The sequence below is a fragment of the Electrophorus electricus genome, chromosome 17, assembly GCF_013358815.1.
Source record: "Electrophorus electricus isolate fEleEle1 chromosome 17, fEleEle1.pri, whole genome shotgun sequence".
Taxonomy (NCBI): domain Eukaryota; kingdom Metazoa; phylum Chordata; class Actinopteri; order Gymnotiformes; family Gymnotidae; genus Electrophorus; species Electrophorus electricus.
In genome coordinates, this window is record NC_049551.1 from 8,105,326 (window position 1) to 8,128,559 (window position 23,234).

A 23,234-nucleotide genomic window follows, 5' to 3' on the forward strand; every position below is an offset into this window, starting at 1 on the left:
AGAACAGGAAGAACAATCAATTTTGGCCTTCAAGGTACACAGATCTCAGCGCTGATTTGTGTTGATCTTGATGTTATATTTCTGGTGACTGAATTTGTGCAATTTCGTGCCATGCCTCTGCTGTAAAGATTTCTTTTGATTAAAGGAGAAGGCATCCATGGAGAACTCGGTGGACCTCTCCTATGAAGCTGAAAGTGATAATGAGCTTGATAATGAAATGATTCAGGTAAATCTGTGGTTTGGTTCTAAACCTTGGAATAAAGCTAAATACTTAACTTAGATGGCAGTTGATGGACTCTTGTTTATTGTGTCTCAGCAACATCTGCTCCTTTGTTCATGTCACAAACATTGTCTCAGCAACATCTGCTTCTTGTGCTCAGCTTTGTCTCAGTGATGTCATTTCCTTATGTTCATGTCTTCAACTAAATGTCTCAGCAGCGTTTGCTCCTTGTCTCCAGCTGCGTCTCAGAAATGTCTCCTTCTTGTGTTCTTGTCTCTAGCTGAATGTCTTGAACCACCCTTGCTTTTATCAACAGTGTGCTGAAAAACTGGAGAAATTGGATAAAAGTGCCGACTTGCAGCCTAATGAAACCCAGTCCATTGCTGAGGATGAAGATGAGGATGTTGAGGAGGATGAGGAAGAAGGCTTTGGTAAAATGGCATTTTCTTTGATTGCATATATTGAGCTTTAGGGAATTGTGAAAATTAGGCTTGGTTTCTAATGTAAATGTAGACAAACCATTATCTTAAAACCATCTTGTCCAGCATTCTAGAGGTAAATTATATGTTGAAGACATGGCCCAATTCCTGTAGCTGCTACACCGTCTAAATGATCTGTCGCAGCTCAGTAGGAGAGGCTCGGAGAATTAAAAGACAGAAATCTTAATTCTGGAGAAAAACAATGCTAGAATAAAAAATGGTTTTAATTCATGAATAGTTACCCAGTGATTATCAATTTAAATATTTTTGACAACAGAGACTGGTTCCGACATGAAATGCTGCTAAAATTATCATCCATATAAGTTTTCAGCTCTTTTTTGTACTTACAACTACAGCAATTTAAATTTACTCAGTAATATCTAAACAAATTCTAACATCTAAACAAATTCTGTGTTAATTTGGTTGGTAATCAAAATATTTCCAAACTGGCTTGCTGACCCCCTTCTTCTGGACAAGCTTGTCCAATTTTAACTCTAATGGAGAGTAATTGTTCCAGATTTTCTTTGCTTCATTTGCATGTACCCAAGTATTCTTTGCCAGTCTGATAATATGTTAGGATCTTTTCAAGTAGTGTTTTAAAAACGTGTAGTTAGTTAGTGATATATTGTAGTTGTGTGGCATGTGCGTCTTTTCTATTGTATAATGTTTAAGTAGTCATGGATTAGAAAGCTTGTACAAAGAGAAGGGCTTCACCTTCCTGTTAGCCTATGAAGAAAGATTTGTGTCAATGGTATGTGACAGAAAGCAATAGAATGATAAATTGCATAATATTAAACTATTGCAATGTTTGATATTGTTTACTGGCCCAAGGATAGTGATTATCACATTGTTTTAAAAAACTGCCGGCAGTCTTGTATGAATTTCCACCCAAGTGTACATGGAAATAATCTTCATAGGCTTCTGTATGAGTGTAAAGTGAGCTTTTTAGGGGTTATTTTGCTTATGAAGTCATTGTCCTGGACTTACTGTGTATATTCCTAAAACAAGTTGACATGACTAAATTATCTACTCAACAGCTCACTTTCCAAAGGTCTGTGGTCTGTGGGAAGCAAGCCTTCCCACTGGCTCATGTAAACATGTGTGTCAGATGTTTTATGTGCTCTATCCATGTACTTTCTGGAAGATGACTCCAGGCCTATCAGAAATACCAATAAATGCAGGATTACATGAGAGAGCTTGTGGTGCTCACTTTTATCTTAATATGTTAATTCCCAGTAAATTGTTTTCTGTTAAAACCTGACTAAATATTATCAAATGCATTAAGTAAATAAAATTGTTGAATTATAGAAGCCATGGAATGATAATTGAATGGGTTTGAGAAGATGCCCTTCTTTTCAGAAATGTTTCTCGATGCTCATAAACTGCATGTTTTTCCTGTGTTTTTTTTTTTTTTTCCCCCCATGTTTTTTTTTTTACAGTGGAGGTAAATCATTACTTGCTGCTTCATAACTAACAAGGCTTTGGTGGCTAGATTGCCATGAGCCACATCTGTTGGTTTCACGTGTGTCAACTGTTCTGTCTTTTCTTTTTTCATGTTTAGATCCAAATCTTCCACAGCCAGCTCCTGAAATGATTAAATGTCTGAAAATGTATTTTGGACATCAAAATTTCAAACCGTATGTCCTTACCTACTCTTCATAAATACCTGTTGTGGTTTTTGGTTGTTACTGTTGTATCTCTTTCATACTGATGTCATTTCTCTGCCTATAAGTTTCATTATTTCCACTGAGTTTAAAACATATGGGATATCTCAGGAAATTTCTCGGATGAGAAATTCCTGCCAAGACTTTAAATTGGCAACTTATTTTATATTTTAATGCCTTTTTGATTACTCAGTTCTTTTTGTTTTTACTGTATTGTAGGCTGCATTGATTTTAAAGTATCTTCTAAAATGTTGACCCACTTTACTACAGCAGGAACAAATAGCAGTTTCAGGAGAACTTGTGCTGCAGCCAAGTATATTCTGTCTAATTTAGCACATGGCACTCTTCTGCAGGGTACAATGGAAAGTGATTCAATCCATTTTTGACCATAGGAGGGATAACCTTGTTGTCATGGCAACTGGTAAGAGGTTTTTGTGTACCCCCCCCCCCCTTTTTTTTTTTTTTTTTAAAGAGGAATTATATTTATTAAATCTTGAGAGAGTTTTCACAGTGTGCCAGTGAATGTATAATTAGTAACTTGTGTTGTCTTTGACATTTTCCTTTTCCACCATTCAAAGAATTTGTCTGGTTATCTTGCTGTACACATATTTTGTAAAAAATGTACATTGTATGTGAGCTTATCAACACATGGTGTTCTTATATCAAGTATTGCAAGGTTCTCATTTTCTAAATTTGAGCATCTGCAGTCTATAAAACAGCATGGATTGAGTCCTAGGTCATTATTTTGAGGCTAATAATTTGATGAATGAACATCAATTATTTCTGCTGTAACTATTGTTTAACTAGATGCTGCTGGTATCTGCTTACTAAGCTAAACATATAGAGGTTGTGGGGGTCTCCTACATGCTGTATATGAGTGGCTGTCTCTGTCTACAGGTTATGGAAAGAGCTTGTGCTTCCAGTTCCCTCCAGTCTACTGTAAAAACATAAGCATAGTTATATCCCCTCTGATTGCTCTGATGGAGGACCAGGTGATGCAGCTCCGGTGGGTAACGTTAAGAAAGCTCTTCTTTACCCTGTATAATAATTTTCATATTTGGTGAATGAATGTATGGATTGGACTGTCCCGCTGAGTTTCTCCAGATGTGGAAGCTAGTTGTGCACTTCTGCCTATTTCAGGGCATGTGGTCAAATTAATTAATCAAACATTAATCTTTATGGATTCCAGAATGTCCAATATACCCGCTTGTTTCCTTGGATCGGCCCAGACCCAAAATGTCTTTGCGGACTTAAGAAAGTAGGTTAACTTATGCTGTAACCTGGTCTAATAATTAATTCAAGATCATTACTTGGTTTTTCCTTATTTCTGTGTGCTGTGGACTTCACTTTCAGGGGGTGTTTTAGAGTTGTATACATGACACCAGAGTTCTGCTCAGGAAATATACCTTTGCTTCATGAACTGAATGACTCAACTGGTAAGAAATATTAGGAAAAATATTTGCAATTAAAATGAACACAGCCTTAATTGATGCTATTTAGTACTGTACTAAAAGTATCGCAACCTTTAAATGGATGAGACTTATTTAAAGTAGGAAAATACAAACAATACCAATCACCAGATACTCACAAAATGTATTTTCTTGGCCCTGTAATTGTAATATTTGTGTTTAGGTATCGTGCTGATCGCAGTGGATGAGGCGCACTGTATTTCACACTGGGGGCATAACTTCAGAGGTGTTTACCGAGACCTTGGCAAACTGAAGAGAAGTCTCCCAGATGTACGTTGCTTCTTTTTTCATAATTAAGCAAAATGTAGAAGTATGAACTTGGTTTACTGATATATAGTGGTGCTTGGAAGTTTGTGACCCTTTAGAAGCTTCTATATTTCAGCATAAATTTGACCTAAAACTTGATCACATTGTCACACAAGACCTAAAAGTAGACTCTGTCATTTATTTATTGAGAGAAATTATTCAATATCACATATTCTTGATTGGCAAAAGCATGTGATCCTTTAAGAATAGTAGATAATTTGAAGATTTGACTCAGGTGAGATCAATGGGATGACAATCAGGTGTGAATGGGCACGCTGTTTTATTTAAAGACCAGGGATCTAGAAAAGTCGGATATTTACAATACATGTTTGTGGAAGTGTGTCATGGTGCAAACAAATGAGATTTCTGAGGACCTCACAAGAAGAGTTGTTGATGCTTATCTGGCTGGAAAAGGTTACAAAACCATCTCTAAAGAGTTTGCACTGCACCAATCCACAGTCAGATGGATTGTGTAAAAACTGAGGAAATTCAAGACCATTATTACCCTCCCCAGAAGTGGTCAACCAATAAAGATTGCCAAGAGAAGGTGTGTAATAGTCCGCGAGGAACCCAAGGTAACTTTTAAGCAACTAAAGGCCTTTCTCACTTTGGTTAAGGTTAATGTTCATGAGAACACTGAACAACAATGGTGTACATGGCAGGGTTGCAAGGAGAAAGCTGCTGCCCTCCAAAAAGAACATTGCTTGGCCTCTGACGTTTGCTAAAGATCACATGGACAAACCCAAAGGCTATTGAAACTGTTTTGCGGGTGGATGAGACCAAAATAGATCTTTTTGGTATAAATGAGAAGCATTATGTTAGGAGAAAGGAAAACGCTGCATTCCATTCAAAAAGCTTTGAAGAATGGCAGACCAAAGAAGAATTAAAGTTAAGGAATAGCCAAGTCAAAGTATGCAGAAAAAATAGAAACTTCTAAAGGGTTCACAAACGTTCAAGCACCATTGTATCTGTTTAATTTAAATAATTAATTAAATAACTGTGCTTCAAATATTCATTCAATAGGTTCCTATTGTGGCTCTCACAGCCACTGCCAGCTCCTCTATTCGGCAGGACATAGTGAAGAGCCTCCACTTAAAGAACCCTTTGGTCACCTGCACCTCTTTTGACCGGCCCAACCTCTATCTGGATGTAACGCGAAAGACTGGCGACATCATCCAAGACCTTAAGCCCTTACTGGTAAAACAGACCTGGTAAGATTTTGCTTTCCTAATAGTTGCTGCTGCTGTGTGCTTAGAAATGATTATCAGTAATATCCCCTTTCTCTGTGCAAATTTGCTTGCTAGGGGTGATTATAAATTTGAGGGGGCGGCCATTGTGTACTGCCCATCTAAGAAGGAGACAGAGAGAGTGGCAGCTGCGCTGGCTAAGCTGGGCATTCGATGTGGGGTGTACCATGCAGGCCTCAGCATCCAGAAGAGAAAGGACACCCAGTACCAGTTCATGAGAGATGAGATCCAGGTGGGTCCCTCCTTTCGTGTTGCTCTGCAGGAGAGCTGGCTGAAGTGGTGGCCTTTTTCTCTTAAACCCTCATTTTGTTTTTATTTCAGGAGCAGCACTTTTCTTATCTTGTTTTTTCCTGAATCAATTCAACCATTAATTTTGCGGAAACGTAGTTATTCTGTTTTGTCAAGTCATGTTGATTTCTATAACATTTTTTTTTTTACAACAGTTGTCACGAAGCAGCTTTACAAATGTCCAAGTCCAAACCCCCAGTGAGCAAGCTAAGGGCAACAGTGGCAAGGAAAAACTCCCTAGAGAAGAAACCTTGAGAGAAACGAAAACTCAAAGGCGGGGCCCATCCAGCGGACACTACTATAGTAACAGTATAAACAAGGAGCAGGATAAGCAGTGAAGGAGAGAGGGCCAACTAATAAATAAGTAATAAAAATTAGAAAATTGATTGCTTCAATGGCTAGTCCGGTTTTCTAGCAGTCCTAGTCTGGTCCCAACATTGTGCACATGTCCAAAACCCATCCCGCAAGTGAACATCCCTCAAGGGAAACGGAAAATTACTTGGCTGGGGTGGAGGTGTGATCGGGTACAGCAGGGGGCACCAGGGGGTGGTGGGAGTAGCCATGGCAGCTGAGACGGGTTGAGGCTCAGCAACATCATGACATCAGGTGTAGGGGTACCTTGGCAGAAAGAGAGACTAGATTATTAGCATGTCCAGGTACGAGGGTGTGTAAATTAGACTCCGGCAGATCTAGCTATGGCAGCACAGCTAAAAGGATAGAGCCAGAAGGAACCACAGGCATGAGGGCATCCTGGAACATCAGCACAATCTTGAGTGACAAAAGAGAGGTGAAGTGACAGCAACATAATATCCCAGTTTACCATATCTCTCAATGCTCATGGACCCCCAGATCTACACCTTTTATCTAAGATGGAAAGTAGTTAATAAAATGGCTGACTGTACAGCTTTTCAGCCTAGCCTAAATGTTGAGCCTGTGTCTGTGTCTCGAACATTTACAGGAAGGTTATTCCACAGTGTGGGAGCTTTATAGGAAGAGTCTGCCCCCTGCGGTACATTTTCTTATTCTTGGTACTAGTAAAGAGCCTGCACCTTTTTATCTAAGCAGACATGGTGGGTCATAATGCAGTAGGAGTTCTCTAAGGTACTGTGGGGCAAGACTATTCAGTGCTTTGTATGTCATTAGATTTTAAAATCCATACGAAATTTTACTAGGGGCCATTGTAATGTAGCTTTGAACTAGGTGGAGCTTGTTTAAGCACTTAGTTGTACACCCTGATAGTAGTGCATTGCAGTAGTCCAATCTTGAAGTGACAAGTGCATGCACTAGCTTTTCTGCATCATATGAGGAGAGTATGTTCCTACTCTTTGCAATGTTCCTGAGGTGCAGAAAGGCAGTCCAAGAAATATTATTGAAATGAGCTTCGAACGAGAGACTGGGATCCATAATCACTCCAAGATCTTTAACTCTTAAAGAAAATGTGATTGGGAGACTATTGAGGTCCATTGAATAATTAGAGAGCGAGGACCTAGCTGTCTGTGGGCCTAATAGAAGCACCTCTGTTTTGTGAGGATTAAGTGAGAGAGAGTTTATCAAAATCCAGTGTCCTTTATGCATTCATAGTCAAATTAAAATGTATTTATATAGCAATTTTTACAACAGATGTCACAAAGCAGCTTTACCAATGTCAGAGTCCAAGCCCCCAGTAAGCAAGCCAAGGACGACAGTGGCAAGGAAAAACTCCCTAGAGCATGAGGAAGAAATCTTGAGAGGAACCAAAACTAAAAGGGGGGGTTATGGGGGGAGGGGGGGGGGGGGCTTCCTCCTCTGGCCTCTGGCATTCCTCTAGTTTGGCTGAGACATATAGCTGAGTATCATCAGCATAGCAGTGGAAACTAGCAGTGTTTACGTATAATGTCACCTAGAGGTAGCATATATAAAGAAAGAAGCAGAGCCCCTAGGACAGATCCTTGTGGGACACCATAGCTAACTTTGTTGTATGCTGAAAAGTCTCCATTTATGTTAACAAATTGGTAGCAACCTGCTAGATAAGATTTAACCCAGGAAAGGGCTATTCCCCTAATCGCACCAACATTTTTGAGTCTGTCTAGTTGTTGCAAACTAGTGTGTCAAATGCTGCACTCAGATCAAGCAATATAACAAACATAATTCTGGTCAGAAGCCAACAATAGGTCATTAACTATTTTAATCAGTGCTGTCTCTACTATGTTGAGGCCTAAACCCTGACTGAAAGACTGCATGCATCTTGTTAATATTCAGGTATGAGCTTGGCTGATGAACTACAGCTTTTTCTAGGATCTTGGAAATAAATGGAAGGTTTGAGATCGGCCTGTAGTTTGACAGCTGACATGGGTTGAGGTTAAAAAAATATTTTTTTAATAAGTGGTCTGGTTACTGCCAATTTGAATGATTTAGGTATGTAGCCAATGTTCAAGGAGGAGTTTATTAAATTTAGTAAAGGTTTGGTTACTTCAGGTAGGATTTCCTTAAAGTGTTTGGGCAGCGCATCTAGTAAGCAAGTGGAGGATTTTGAGCATGAGATCAGAGTTATTCAGGCTCTTGGATAGGTGTAAAGGATTCTAGTCTTTTTTGGCTTGGTTGATCTCTAAGTAGCTGCCCATTGTCATATTATATTTAATGAATGTTATCATTAATGAACTTAATTTTCTCAAAGAAGAAATTAATGAACTCTTTTGTCTCTTGCAGTGTGTGGTGGCTACTATAGCCTTTGGCATGGGAATTAATAAGCCTGATATTAGAAAGGTCATCCATTATGGAGCTCCTAAAGAGATGGAGTCCTACTATCAAGAGATGGGACGGGCAGGCAGAGACGGAATGCCCAGTGCCTGTCATGTCTTATGGCTGCCTGGGGACATGTGCCTCAACAGGTGACTGTTCTCTAGAGCTTTAGGATGATTCAGGGTGCTTTTATAGCTGATACCTTTTCCACAGGGATGCATATTTAGATGATGCCTTTCCATATTTCATAGATCCCACATTATGCTTATAATTAACTTGCATTGTGGCTGGATACAATACTATCTCAACATTTGATATGCTTTTTTTTTTTTTCCATTTTTCTAGGTTCCTTCTCATCCAGACGGTGAGCAATAAATTTAGGGGCTACCAAATGGAAATGATGGCCAAGATGGAGAAATATTTGAAATCCACCAAGTGTAGAAGGAAGTAGGTTGACTCTGTGGTTGGGAATTTTCTTATGTATTTTCCTGTACTTGAATCCATGTGGTTAATAAATACATTGTTGTGTTTCTCTCAAAATGTACTTCTCTGCTGCATTTATCTTTTTTATTATTTGCCTCTAAGCTACCATATGTTTGCTAGAGGCTTGGCTTTTGGCAATTGTGTTTTTTGTATGAGAAGTGTGATGACTATATATCAGTGGTTATGTAGAATCAGTATGTGGATAGACAAATGGATGTTTTAGGCTTTAGTTCAGTGTTATTTAGACTACCCGCTCTACACTGGATGTATATCAAGCAAGCATGTCCTTATTTCAGATGAATCACGACAGTCCTAATCTTTGCAGGTTAATTTTGTCACATTTTGAAGACAAGCAACTTAGGAAAATCACTTCAGGTATAATGGGAACCAGCAAGTGTTGTGACAACTGCAAATCTGGGTAGGTGTCTAAGAAGTTTCATCATTCTATAAAAACTGATTTCCTGGCTTTAATTAATTAGATGTGCATCAGTCTTTGAAGACGACAGTCAAAACAATGGCATACAGTTTTTTGGTTGTGTCCTCACATTGATCTCTTAGTTTAACTCTTTAACAGCACTCTCTGTAGCAAACTTAGGAAGTGTACTCGGTTAGCTGTTGTCTCTGGTTATTTGCATATCCATAACACTCATGTTGCTGGGACTTGCCCAGGAGCAGTTTGGGCCCCATCGGAGGGCATCTGGAGCCAACCATGCAGGACTTTGGGCCACATGCCTTCCAGCTGATGGGGGCAGTGAGCGCCATGGGGGAGAGGTTTGGTATCACTGCTCCAATTCTCCTGCTGCGTGGCTCAGTAAGGTTCAGCACCTCAGCCACATTTTGTCACTATGAGACGAGCCACAATTCACACAGTCAGGGTTGAAAGTTTACTCTGCATGTTTTACTTGTGTTAGGAATTCCAGTCGAAGTGTTAAACATTTGACTACTTTTGTGCATTCAGCTTGTTAGTCAGACATCTTTTACATGACATTTTTCTGTCCTCAGTGTGTTGGTTGTCTTTTTCTGGTTCTGACCTTAGTTTTTATTCTCTCTCCCTTTCTCTCAGAACTCTCAGAAGGTTCCTGATCGCTTTCGTCAGCAATCTTTGTTTGGCGCAGGGAGGGGGATATCAGAAGCCTGGTGGAGGGCTCTCAGTCGGGAGCTCATTTTTGAGAAGTACCTGATGGAGAGCACTGGCTGCAATAAGTTCACCACCCTCTGCAAACTAACTCCCAAGGTTCTTTTGTCTGAAACACAAAGTTCTTAGAAACATGAGAGACCCTATTCATGTGGGTTGATTTATTATAGGGTGATAAAGATCATAAAGGGGTTTCATCACATTGCTGCAGCAAGTTTTGATGTGGTCACTGTATCATTTACTGCACATGTATACCCACATAGGGCAGATCATGGCTAAGTAACAGCCAGGATGAAAAACACAGAACCCTCTTTCTTCATCCCAACATAGATCTGTGTCCAAGAAGTGTGTCAAGGTAAGACTGAATATCACTGCCTCACTTACTCTCTTTCTCTGAGTATTTGACTTGCACTCTGACTCATTCTATGACTTACTCACTTTCAGACTCATTCATTGGAACCCTCGTTACCCCTTTCCGATTCGCTCTCCCACTCACTCAGTATTTTGTGCTGTTTAACACAGCAGCCTCTTTCCCCTACCTGTGACATCAGCTGAAGGCTGTTATGAACATGTCAGACAGATATCACTGAGTGGCACATTAGACGTTGTATACTGAATGCAGTGAGTAGATGGAAAACCAAGACAAAGCAAATGGCATTAACTCAAAACATGTTTTTTGAAGCCACTAATTCTTCATGGCATGCTTTGCACTTTGGGAAGTTACATGGAACACTTCTGACCTGACATTCTGGTAGGGTTGGATATTGGCAGAATTTCCACTGTATCCTGCCAAGAGCTTTTGAAAAGACTCAGCTGTTCTTCTACCTACCAACTCCTACACACAGACCTGAAGTTCATTTTATCACTAAGCATTTTTCAGTTTCAGATAAGATGGTATTGAAATTTTTATTAGCGTATAATCTCTCTCTCTCATCAATGATAACATTAAAACCTCCTGCCTAATAGTGTGTAAGTCCCCCTTCTACCGTCAAAATAGCTCTGACCTGTTGAGGCATGGACTCCACAAGAAGGTGTCATATACCAATTTTTCCTGTAAGTTGCAGGGTGGGACCCCCATGGATTGGACTTGTTTTCCAGAACATCCCACAAAAGCTTGGTCATATTTAGACCTAGGGAATTTTGAGGCCAAGACAACACCTTCAGCTTCATCATATTCCTCAAACCAATTTTCTTCATTGGGGTGGGGCACATTATCCTGCTGTAAGAGGCCACTGACATTATGGAATACTGTTGCCATAAAGAGGTATAATTGGTCTGCAACAATGTTTAGGTAGGTGGTATGTGTAAACACCAGTTAGGTGGTATGTGTAAACACCGCTCGGAGCATCTCTTGTTGCAATTGTGCAAATTAGATGCAGATACTGAGATGCTCTGAACAGCTTGTTCTACCTTGTCTCAGAGATGCTATATAAGATTAAGATCTGGGGACTGTGAACTCCATGGAAGTAAGGAAAACGCATGTTCCTAGAACCAATATCTGACTAAATGACCCTTGTGGCATTTGCCTGCTGAAAGTCTCTTTCTGGCATCGGGTAAACAGCTTTCATTGAGGGATGAACTTGGTTGGCCACAATGCGTAGGTAAGCCCTACTGTCCAGGCATCCACCCACAGGTATCATAGGATCTAGGGTGTGCCAAGAACATTCTCCACATCATTACTCCATGTCTACCTGTCTGAACTGTTCGACACCTGACAGGAAGGGCTCATCAATTTATGCTGCTTGAGCCAAATTCTGAGCCTCCCATCAGCATTGTGCAACAAAAATCTGGGTTCCTCAGCCCATTGGATGCTTTTCCACTTCTCAGTGATTTAATTTTTACGCTCTTTTGCCCACTGGTGCCTTTCCTTTCGGTCTTCATTAAGACAGCAATGGCTCTCACACGGATCATCTGCCGTTATAGCCCATTCACGCTAAGGAACGGCAATTTGTGCATTCGGATATGTTTGAGCACCAGCACCACATATTCTTAAGAATGATTCTTGGCATCCTCCTCTATCTCCTTTTGACACCAAGTTATTTCCATCCACAAGATCCCCTTTCAACAAATGTTCTTCCTTCATCACACCATTTTCTGAACATTGTTGCATGAGAGAATTCTGCAAGGTTGGCAGTTTTTTAAATACTGGCCTCGGTTGGTCTAGCACCAATGACCATGCCTTGTTACTCAGGTCGCTTGATTTTCCCCATTCTAATGCGGATTCACATGGAAACTGATCCACTGAAACTGATCCACTTGCTCACCTGATTTCATGTTGCACTCTGGAGTCATATGTTTAATTTATATCCCGGGAAGCTCCAACCATGAAAGGCCATGTGTCTCTAATAAAGTGGCTATTCAATGTAGCCCATTTATTAGAGACTGAGGTCAATCCTGGGATCTGCTGGATCCACGCCTCCATCTTAGGGGTCACAGCCCCAAGTGCCCCAATCACCACTGCAACACCCCTAGTGTTTAATCTCCTCTTGGGCAGCTGCTGTTAAAATGCAGACTAGCTCCTGCCCTGGGAAATTGTGGTGCTCTGCTTTGAAATCTTTTAACCACTGAACACTGGTGTTATGTGATGATTCATTCTACTGTATGCTCTTCCAGTACTGTTTCAGCTCTGGGTGCATCAGGCTTCTGTTGCACTGTAACTGAGAATATTCTTTCAATGGTACATTCATGGAGAGGGTATCTTTGCCCCTGCTTTTTTTTAATGGATCTCGGCAGTGTGGATACTAGTGCTGTTAACCTTTTGTTTAGGTCTCTAAAGCCTCATTTATGCCACCCATTGTTTTTCTTCTGAAGCCAGACCCGATTTTTGATGGGGACAGTGGAAGTGGCATGTGGCTTGTATTTTAAAAGCCTGACTACTGCAAAGGCATTTACCAGTTTGTTGGTTTCAGTTATACTGGTTATTGGGATTGTGCTTATCTGTTACCATACTGGCTGATGGTAGCTTGCCACTAAATCAGCAGAGCCTGCGGCAGTAGTCGACAGTATTGATCTTAGTCATGGTCATCTTCTGTAGCTTGACCATTTTGTCCACTTTATGTTCTGGTAATCCTGTACTCCTTTTGTATTCTGACTGCTCTCTTAGCTGCAGTAGGTGGTTTGTCTGTCAAGTGGTATATTGCCATTTATTTCATGCATCAAGTTGTGATAGGAGGCATCATTTCATAGCCTTCTACCAGAGGGGAGTTTGAGGGTACAATGCAGTATTTTCACTGTTCCTAGGATTACACTTTTTTGGACTAAGTGACAATTTCTGGTACTTGTTTGATAATTGTCTGTTGTCTTAAATGTTTGGGTTTATTCTTGCTGTGGATATTATGGTACTCTTAACTTTTGTTTCAAGGGGAAACCAGGACTTGGGGCCCTGTAAGGCTGGTGTTCGAGACTGCTGTCTGCCAGCTCCTACTCAGGTCAGTGTGTTCAGTGTACTATTTGACAACATAATTAATTTTAGCAAACAAATTATTTTTCTTTTCTTTTTTTAGAGTGCAAATCTCAGCTCTCCGATAGGTGTCGCATCATATTTCAGGTATAGTAATCTCATTCAATTGTGTCATAAAAGTGTCATAGCAAATCATTTATTAATGAAATATGGTTACTGTGTAGAGATGTAACAAGTAAAATTTAAACTCTATTGCTGTTGCTCAGGTTAGAACCTGGGCCATCCCATACCTCTTCAGCCAAGTCTCAGCCACCAGCTGTCTCAGATAGAGAGAAACACTTGCAGGTACTGTTCCTTTTAAGATGCAGTCAATATTATTCATCAGCTAATGTAAAGCATCCAACATGGTGATTTTCTCTGGTCGTGTGTGTGTTGTGCTCTCTTGAAGACTGAGCTGTATGGCAAATTGGTAGTTGAGAGGCAGAAGTTAGCCAGCATAAAAGATGTTCCTCCAGCCATTTTGGCCACCAACAAAATCCTCTTGGATATGGCCAAATTAAGGTACAGTGTACAAATGCTAAACAATTGATGAAAACGGTTTGTACATATCACATGACTATGACTATGAAGCAAGGGTGTAACAGTACAAAGATGCTGGTCAATGCAGTGATTTCAGAGGCAATTACCTGATTCTATCAATCCTATATACATACATCAATTCAGAGTAAAATTACAATTGCCGATAAGTAGATGCAAGGTTTTGTATTGTGGATGTGGATACTGCCAAAGGATAATGTTAATTATTAGGGTTTTCATTCAAGCACAGCAAAATAAGTGCCCTCAACCTGATGTTGATAGAGTTTATTTAGTGATCAGTTGTATGTTATTAAGTGAACTTATACTTTATCATATTTTAGTCACATTTGAAATATAACCAGATATGGAATTACTGCCTTACAAATCAAAACCACATATTTTTGCTATTGTTTTGCTTGTTTGCTATGGAAGTTAGAAGAAGAACTTTTATGTTGTATACTATGTGTCCCCAAGCGATGCTGTTTAGTCTAAAATTATACATTTAAGCATACATTTTTAGGTAATTAGAGTATGTATACATGTTTAAGTAATAAGTATAAGGCACACTCTAATTGAGGTCTTGTCAAAAAGAAGCTGTAGGAAATAACTGGGTGTTGATTAGACTCTTCTGGGAGATAGCTGGACTGCAGTTCGCTCTTAAATGTGCGTGCGTGTTTGGCAGGCCCTGTACGGTTGCCAGGCTGAAGATGGTGGATGGCGTGTCGGAGGCGAAGGCGGCCATGCTGTCCCCTCTGCTCCAGATGGTGGCTGAGTTCTGCCAGGCCCATAACCTACAGGTGCAGCTCACCTCCAAGTGTTTACTACCACCAAGGCTTTACAACCGCTGTCTGAGTTCTGTCTGTCCTCTAACCCACTCTGGAGATAATTATCTGGTCACATTTTGCATTTGCCAACGTGGGACATGCCCTTTTGCTGTGTGCAGGAGGTTGCAGCTGAACTCAGCTCTGCCACTCCCTGTCCTGGGCAGACGTGTGGGACGCAGGCAGCAATTGCTTTTGCTCTGCCCCTCACATACAACGTGGCTGTGTCCTACAGACTTTTCCAGACTGAAGGCAAAAGCTTGGTAGGCTGCAGTTTGGTTTCATCAACGTTAATACAGTTATCTCCGCTACTCCTGGCCTAAATTCAACATAGGCATGAATGTTTACATTTTTGAATTCATTCTGTTAAGACCATACAGATTAATGTCAAAGTTGAATCTGTATGGTCTAATATCAAACTCTACAAAGAAAAAATTGCATTTACACGTGAACAACATGATATACCAGGATGGTTTGGCCAAGATGCGTTCTTTTGTTAGTGTGTTATAATCTGGTGTGTGTGTGTGTGTGTGTGTGTGTGTGTGTGTGTGTGTGTGTGTGTGCGCTCTCTCTTTTTCTTTCTCTTTCCCTCCCTCCCTCCCTCCAGTGGCAGGTGGCCGATGCTCGTAGCCTTCCTGTAGCCGTGGTGGAGTCCCATTTGCTACAGGCTCAGAGAGCAAACCATCCATTACACACAGAGCGAGCTGGCCTGTCCCCGTCCATATACAACACCATCACGCGCATCATCTCCTCTCCTCCCCTCAGCTCAAGTGACAGCACTTAAAACTAGAAATCGTCCTAGATGGCAGCCCATTGTTTTATTGTTTATTGGTGGCGTTAACATCTGACCCTGGATTTGGTCATGACTGCTAAGTGACTGGACTGTTAATATAACTGGATGGCTAATTTATCATCACACCTGACTTGTTAGCTGATTAAAATGGGGGCGGGGGGAGTGTCTATAATATCTGAACTTCAGGGACCAAGCTTAATACCACTGCATTAACTGTTCAGCTATGATTAAAAAATCCAGCATCAGACTTGATTTCTAGGGCAAATGTTGAGTACCACTGTCATTTATCAATAAAGATAATGCATGTTGTACTGTTTTTTAATGCAGCTGTGCCATGTACTATATATTCCACTTGAGTAAAGTACATCTTGTTGTCTTTGTGGTTCACTTTTAGATCTCAGTGACTTTAGGAGCATTCGAGCTTTGGTCCCGGAGGACATCAGCACTTTCCTCATCCGGCTGTGCGTTGCTAAGCTCCTGGCAGAGGGCGTTCCTCCCAGAAGGCTGCCTGCCAGCACCCCTTCAGAGGACCACCACCTCAGCTGGATAGAGCCTCAGGTAAGTGCACTGGTCAAGGATAACGAAGCTACCTGCTTGCATTAGCATCTTTACTGCTGTATACATACAGCCTAGTTAGACACATTTTCTTTCATCGTTTGAGGCAGATCCACCACCAGGGGGCAGCATGGTGTCGCAATCTTGTACTTTTTGATTCTTCAGTTTGTCACTCATTGTCACTTTTTGTCACTTTGTCGCCTCTGATGGGCACCGTGAGCATTAGTTCTAATTACTGTTGCTGATTTTGTCCAAAGCTTTAAGCATTTTATGAGTTTGTCTTTGCTGCAGTCATTATTCCTATAACTTTATTCTGATACCTTTTTGTACAGATGATAAGTGTCTGTGTTTGTCTGTCTCTGCGTGTTTTGTCTGTGCTCCTTCTTTTGTTGTGTAAACCTCTGTGCACTGTCCCCACAAACACAAATTCTTATTCATCATGTTTAAAATCTGGTGGGAGTGTTAATGGCTGCAGTTAATTGTAGCAGAGAAATGTTTAATAGAGCTAATTAATTGTACTGAGAATATTTATTACTTTATGATCTGTAGTGGATAAATGTTTAACAGAGCTAATTGTAGTTGATAAATGTTTAATGGAGATAGTTAATTGTGGTAGAGAACTGTTTACATTATTTTAGAAGTGATCTGTTTAATACAGTAAACTGAAGAAATGTTTAACAGTGTCGACATTTTCTAGTGTCTTGTATTACTGCTATGTGAGTCAAAATTATATTATATATATTATTAATTATAATAAAAATTATAATAACCATGAAATCTGCTCATTGGATATAGGGTAATAAATATTATGTAAATGTCATGATTTATGAGGCTTTTAAGAAAAGTAAAAAAAAATTTCTTCTTTTCCTTTCCGTCAGGAAAAGCCTGTTCAGGTGGCCAGTGCCAGTACCGATGCCCCTGTCAGGCCCAGCCTCTTGGCAGGAGAGGAAGAGCCGGAGCAGGGTAGTCTAGAGAGGGAAGATGAGCTCTTCAGTGAAGTGCCCATGCCTGAGGTGTGGCCTGCTGCTGTCATCCGGCCATTCCTTCATTTCTTCCTCCCTTCCTTCTTTCGTCTGATCAATCATTCGCTTGTTCAGGCTTTTATTCGGTCATTCATTCCCAGTTGTAATTTAAGCAGGCAAGTTGGTTGAGAACACATTCCGTTTTGTAGGATGGGAACAGGACCGTGTGGATTCTCCAGTGTTCCTTTCTGTTAATTATTGATTGAAATGTTTATGCAATTTGTATTTCATCTTACATTATAGTGAGTGAGGACTTTCCAAGACGAGCTCTGTCTGTGTTGCCCTCTGTTTAGGATTCGGCTTTGCCCAGCAGCAGTGGCCAGGCCTGCCCTGCTGAGAGGCCATCGGGAACAAGGCCTCACATGGCTGCCATGGAGCTGGCCTCCTGGAACCAGCAGAACGTTGACCATGACAAACAGGATCTGTTCAGCGATTCTTCAGTGAAGGTATTCCATACACAGCAAGCAAATACTAGTTAGCAACAGCAGCTTTATACCATTCCATTTTCTGGGACACTGGTAAGTTTCTGTTACTAAATGTGTCATTATTTAGCAATTAATTGTTAATGAATAATGCACAGGTGTTTTTGCTTAGGTAACGTCTAGTACAAGAATTAAAATATTTTCAGTCCAGTACATTTTTAATTCTTTAATGCAGTCCTGTACATTTTTAATGTTTAACTTTAATGACCGAGTCTAGCCAAACGTAATGTAGGTCAGACAGGTTCTTTTACACATGGTAAAGTGACTGAACACACTCAGAAAATGCTTTCCAAAGGCTTCATTGCTATGCGATCTCTACACTAAGTAGTACAATGAAAAAAAGGAATTGTCCTACTTCTCGGAGGAACAACCAGAAATTTCAGCGGTATCTATAGGATGAAGCCATCTTTGCCCTGCTCATAAATTTTATTTGTTTGAGTTTTCAGTTTTGTTTTTGGGTCCTGTTCATGCTTTAAATGTCCTCTCTTTAAAGGGTGATTATTAAAACCACGTGCATGAACACAAACCCACATTTGAGCCAGCAAACTGAAGGCTGCACAGCATTTATTTTCCTTTGTTTATTTGTAACTGTGACCACTGGGACCTCACCCCTGTCCCAGCGGTAACTGCAGGTGGCAGGCATGTCGCCTGACTCTAACGAGGTGAGGGCTGTAGTGTGGTGTAGCTTGGGTTAGGAGATGGGTGTAGTGTGCTAACATTTTGACCCTGGTGTGCCCTTGCACGCACGCACACACACACACACACACCATCATAGTAAATTCCCCATGGGCCATAAAAGCAGGCTAGTTTTGCCTATTATTTCTAACTGAAAATTATAGATGAGAACCAGTTAACTGAAAAAGTTTACAAAGAGAAGTAATATTTAAGAAACGGAAATTAGATAAACCCCCACCAGTTATCTCATTACTCATTTAGGACTTAAAAAAACAGATTTGGAAAAATACTCCTGTCAACCTGACAGCATCTGTTGCTTTAGTAAACCTGCCTACCCTGTGTTTCTTGATATAAACATTTACAGCGACAAACATGTTTAATAGGGCATTCATCAACATTCGTTGAATTGCACTGACACAAACCTTTGGATCGATACACAAGCATTAGGGCCTGTTGCTAAATAGATCCACTCCATGTGCTTCCCTCTCCTCTCCTGAGCTGTGGTGGCGTGGTCACTAAAGATGTAGCATCAATGAGATTAAGAAAGACTGGGGGTAGAAAACAACAAAGTAAATGAAATTTGGTGCGACAGAGAAATGGATGGATGGCTGGCTTACATGGAATAGTGATGGATGGTCTTCCAATGCATTCTTCGCGCGAGGAAGGCCGGGGCAGGTCTCTATGACCCAGAGAGCAGGAAACTCCAGCGTGCTGCCCTGTTTCAGTCCTTGGCTGTCAGCGACACCCTACAGTGTCTTGTGTCCATGATTCTTTGCATCTCCATGGTGAAAAGTCAAAGGCCCGTTTCCACCTAGGGAAATCTTCAGGTGTCACTGTATTGTAACGTACTCGGGTGTGGGGTTTGTTCTTTTTTTTTCTTTTTTTTCCATTGTACACCATTCCACAACACGACAGTGTTTAAAAGCTAATGGAAACAGATGGGTTTGCAGGTGACTAATGTTCACATTTGTTTGTTTTGCTTTGTGGAGTGACCTTGTGTCTCTCAGTGGTGACATGGCCCATGGAAATGTCACAGGCTCAGACTGATTCTCTTGAAGTACTGGCTCCTACTGCCCTATGAAGACAGTACAGAGGATGGAAATGTACTCAAATCAATAGTATACATTTATGATCACATCAAAAATCAGCATGTTACAGAATGTTACTATTATTCTAGAGCATGGTACATTTTGTGAGGTTTGTGACTAAAGGGAGTGAAGAAAAGAAAAGATGGGTGTCAAAAAGTAAATGTTCTTGAAGTAACCTTACTGGTAGTTTGATTAAATGAATCCATTTGCTCTTCAGTTCCTTAACTTCATCTCAGGTGACGGCAGTGTGGGATTACGCTGTAGTTCAGTGTAGACTATCTTTGCATCTTTCCACATGCTTTAACGTGATCTCTTATTCTGGCAGACCGCAAACCAGCCGCCGAAGAGGAAGTTACCTGACTGGGCAGGATCACAGGATGACTCCTTTCATACTGCTGCACCAAAGATCACCAAAAAAAAGAAAGGACTTTTCCTGTGACATTTAATGGCCCCACAAATTGTACATAGGTTTATTCACATAACATTTGAAAACTACTCCAAATTAATGCAGATTAAATGCATTAAATGCAGATTTGTGATATTTTGTTAAATAAAATAATTATTTCTTCTATAGCATATGATCACTCTTATTGTCTGTTCTGCTTTTGTGTCCATCTATGTGTGTTTGCGTGCATGCCATTGTGTGATTTATCAGAGATCATTGTATAAACCTGATACTTACAGTAATTAGGAGACAACATCAGAGTAATTAACATGATGATAATACTTCACATGGAACCTGATGCTGTTCCTTGGGTTTAATACTGAATTGGGTCAAACTGTTTCTGCATATGTTGATGTCTTTTTCATATTGAAGTTCCTGAGGCTGACTAGCAAATGACTGTGACTGACCATCATGGAGCAGAAAGACAACAGCCAAGTGGCCCATGCTAGCTGTTTTTCCCCCTCCTCCAAGTGGAGCCTCATTTCTCTGCGCGTTTGCATAGACACTTGCAGTTATTCTCACGAACTCACCTTTTCTGGCTATTTGATCAGTGTCTCATTCAGTGGACACCCCTCAGTTCTAATGTGCACAGGTAGCTGCTTCCTGGGAGCGTCTCATGCATCCTGTAAATGCGGGTGCTTTTCAGCTCCGGCTGAAAGAGGTTTGGCTTTAACGCCTCTTTTACAGCCACGGGTCTGCATGAAGAAATAAAGAGGAAGCATATAAAACTGCTCCTAAGTGATGACGGCAATCTGCAAGTTGTACCTACAACACAGATTATATTGATTAAGTGTTAGTGCAGCTGAATTTTCTCTGCCCGTTTACTACAGCTTTTGAATTCTGTGATCAATACGCGGCCTTTGAGAGACAATTAGTGATGACTGAAATTAATGCCAGGCCATGTCTCCACCAGAGCATGACTGGTCCATTAATGCAATCAAGTTGTTTTTGCACCCCACTTTTGCCTCTTTTGCATATTGATATTTTTGTGGGCATGGCCAGACAAGGTGGTCTGTCTCTGATATCAAACCATCCTCACTGCCCAGAGTTGCTGAAGAAATTCATCACAGGCAAAAGAGGTATTCACAAAAAAGAGTGATAATACATCAATGTTTTCATACTCAATATCTGAAGGTGTCCGTCTGTTTGGGTGCACATAGTATATGCACGTCAGTTTGGGCAGTGCTTGCGCAGCGGTTCTGGTCCTTGACTTGTAATCATAAGGTTGCTGGTTAAAACCCCACCACTGCCAAGTTGCCACTGTTGGACCCCTGAGCAAGGCTCTTAACCCTCAAATGCTCTAGTTGTACTCAGTCATAATTGTAAGTCGTGTTGGATAAAAGCGTCAGCTAAATGCTATAAATGTAAATGTCCGTGTCCCTAATCGAACTATTGTAAGCCTTGTTAAAGTTCCATGTTCACATAGTCTAGTGGATAAGGGAAAGCGGTTCTCCATTGTTAGCAGTGTGGGGAAGCACGCACAACTGTGCCCATCATGTCATGTGCTCATAGGGCTGGATGTACCAGAGTTGGGCAGCTGAAAGCAAAGGCCTTTTCTCCAGCAGGTGGGCAGCTGGTTCCTGGCAGCCCAGCCACCACAGGCGCGCTGCCCGTGTGCAGCTGCCTGGGACGCAGGCTGTTGTGGTCAGGCCTAGGGATGTGATGCATGGTGGGATAGGCCCTGCCGTGCAAACGCATGGGGTGAAAATTAGAACCATGGTTGTTGGGGGGGGGGGGACTTCACATGTGTTCGATTCTACAGGTGTTAGCCATAGGGTTTCGGCATTAAGGCCCTGGGACAAACAGCAGGATGTTTTGGGCTGCTGAATGGGGGACTTCTGAGAATCTGTGTACATTGTGGTTGCAGTATGATTCTAACATAATACAGCTGTGCAGAGGAGTAGCAGAAAAATCCATCAGAATTTATGTTCTGTTCATTCCAACTCCAGGTGGTTAGTTTGCCACATAACTAGGCTGGATCAGTACCACCTCCAAGAGAGGTACATCTGAAGTGGTCTAGAGTGTTTACAGCTGCTTTTGAACAAAAGAAAAATGCAAAATTTGAAGCAAGTACAAGTTTTTCTGTTACTGGGTTTCAAGTAAACAAATGTATTTAGGATGTTCCTCTCGAAAGACACCACTGAAAGGCTGAAAGAACTGACGCTTGATTGTTGCATGAATTAGTAATGGGTAGTTTAATTTTTTTTTTTTAAATGCTTTGTCTGCAGGTATTCTTGCATTTTACTGCTGCTGTTTTAGTTGTTTTTCTGTGAGAGTCAGTTATTAAATAAACGTTAAGCTCTGGTTAATGGTTCTTAAAATGGCAGTTTGGATGCCAACGGTCCAACGCCCGCTGGAGTTTTCACTCGTAATCTACTATAACATTTCACTGGGCTACATACAAATATTTTATTTCCACTTGTCTTTTGCTTTTTAGTTCTGAGTAATGTTATTTTTCTACAGTGTCTATAGGCTGCAGTTAACATCAGATCTTATTACTCTTACTACCTATTACTCTTCTGCAACAATAACAGCAACTTTTAACGTGCGTTGCAAATCTGTGCGTACGATGGATTGTTTCGGGTGAGCACAAAGTGATGTCAGTAAATAAACAGAGCATCTGAAATGTATGATATTAAAGATGGCTGAAATTTGTTTGTAAGGTCGTAATGACGGATTACTCCACTCAACGTTCCGAACGAACAATCTTCTCCCAAATGGCTGACAATTCCTTTGACAACTCCGCCTACTCTAGTATCACCAACTGCTGATTCAGGGAAAACTCACATGTCCTAAGAGCTTCGCTTAAGAGACGTTTTCTAGTATAATCAACGTGCCTTCACCTCCTCCTTACCCCAAATTACAATGCGCCTCCTTTCAACAGGACGAACTTCGTTTGCTTTTTCGATGGTATGTGGACTTTTTGCGTCGTTTTGCATATCTCCGCATGGAGCTCGTTGCGGGATTCTTGACTGTCGCCCCTCTCCACGTCCCGCGGACTCGGTGCGGGAGCTGGCGCACCGGGCCGGTGTTGTATTCGAGGGCAAGCTCCAAGAGGAACTACAAAGCGCCGTTAATCAGAAAGAGAAAAAAATGCTCCTTGGTCAGCGGGCCCGTGCGAAACTTAATGGGAATGAGCCACCTAATATGGGTCAATTAACGGGAGAGACGAATAATTTGTTGCCAAATTGGACATCCGAGTCGAAGCCTCATCACGTCAGGGTCAGAGTGCACCGAGTATGGGAGATTAAGGCAGGTGGACTCGAGAAGGATGCTGTAGTGTCTCTTATTTGGTATGAAGCTGATAACTGCTTGCATATGAACGCGGGGACTCGATACATGTTCTTCATGGAGCCTACTAACGACAC

At 41.1% G+C, this 23,234-nt stretch overlaps 1 protein-coding gene across 5 annotated transcripts in view; it reads left to right on the plus strand.

Annotated features, from left to right (window-relative positions):
• wrn (WRN RecQ like helicase) overlaps positions 1-19,994 on the plus strand; it is a 24,505-nt gene extending 4,511 nt beyond the window's left edge. For 4 of the 5 annotated variants that reach the window (XM_035535716.1, XM_035535713.1, XM_035535714.1 and 1 more), the window contains exons 9-36: positions 1-34; positions 146-226; positions 537-651; positions 2,261-2,336; positions 2,717-2,784; positions 3,261-3,369; positions 3,553-3,621; positions 3,717-3,799; positions 3,996-4,102; positions 5,162-5,349; positions 5,443-5,617; positions 8,359-8,540; positions 8,737-8,838; positions 9,200-9,292; positions 9,544-9,685; positions 9,938-10,108; positions 10,273-10,364; positions 13,371-13,437; positions 13,513-13,556; positions 13,676-13,754; positions 13,858-13,970; positions 14,668-14,782; positions 14,929-15,069; positions 15,414-15,576; positions 15,994-16,157; positions 17,033-17,167; positions 17,470-17,622; positions 19,747-19,994. The exon at positions 1-34 is cut by the window's left edge and continues 333 nt beyond it. In XM_035535716.1, coding sequence (XP_035391609.1) covers positions 1-34; positions 146-226; positions 537-651; positions 2,261-2,336; positions 2,717-2,784; positions 3,261-3,369; positions 3,553-3,621; positions 3,717-3,799; positions 3,996-4,102; positions 5,162-5,349; positions 5,443-5,617; positions 8,359-8,540; positions 8,737-8,838; positions 9,200-9,292; positions 9,544-9,685; positions 9,938-10,108; positions 10,273-10,364; positions 13,371-13,437; positions 13,513-13,556; positions 13,676-13,754; positions 13,858-13,970; positions 14,668-14,782; positions 14,929-15,069; positions 15,414-15,576; positions 15,994-16,157; positions 17,033-17,167; positions 17,470-17,622; positions 19,747-19,860 — 3,175 coding nt within the window. In that variant the 3' untranslated portion in view covers positions 19,861-19,994. The remainder of the gene's footprint in view (positions 35-145; positions 227-536; positions 652-2,260; positions 2,337-2,716; positions 2,785-3,260; positions 3,370-3,552; positions 3,622-3,716; positions 3,800-3,995; positions 4,103-5,161; positions 5,350-5,442; positions 5,618-8,358; positions 8,541-8,736; positions 8,839-9,199; positions 9,293-9,543; positions 9,686-9,937; positions 10,109-10,272; positions 10,365-13,370; positions 13,438-13,512; positions 13,557-13,675; positions 13,755-13,857; positions 13,971-14,667; positions 14,783-14,928; positions 15,070-15,413; positions 15,577-15,993; positions 16,158-17,032; positions 17,168-17,469; positions 17,623-19,746) is intronic. The other variant, XM_035535715.1, reaches the window with a different exon arrangement.
• Positions 19,995-23,234: the final 3,240 nt, after the last annotated feature.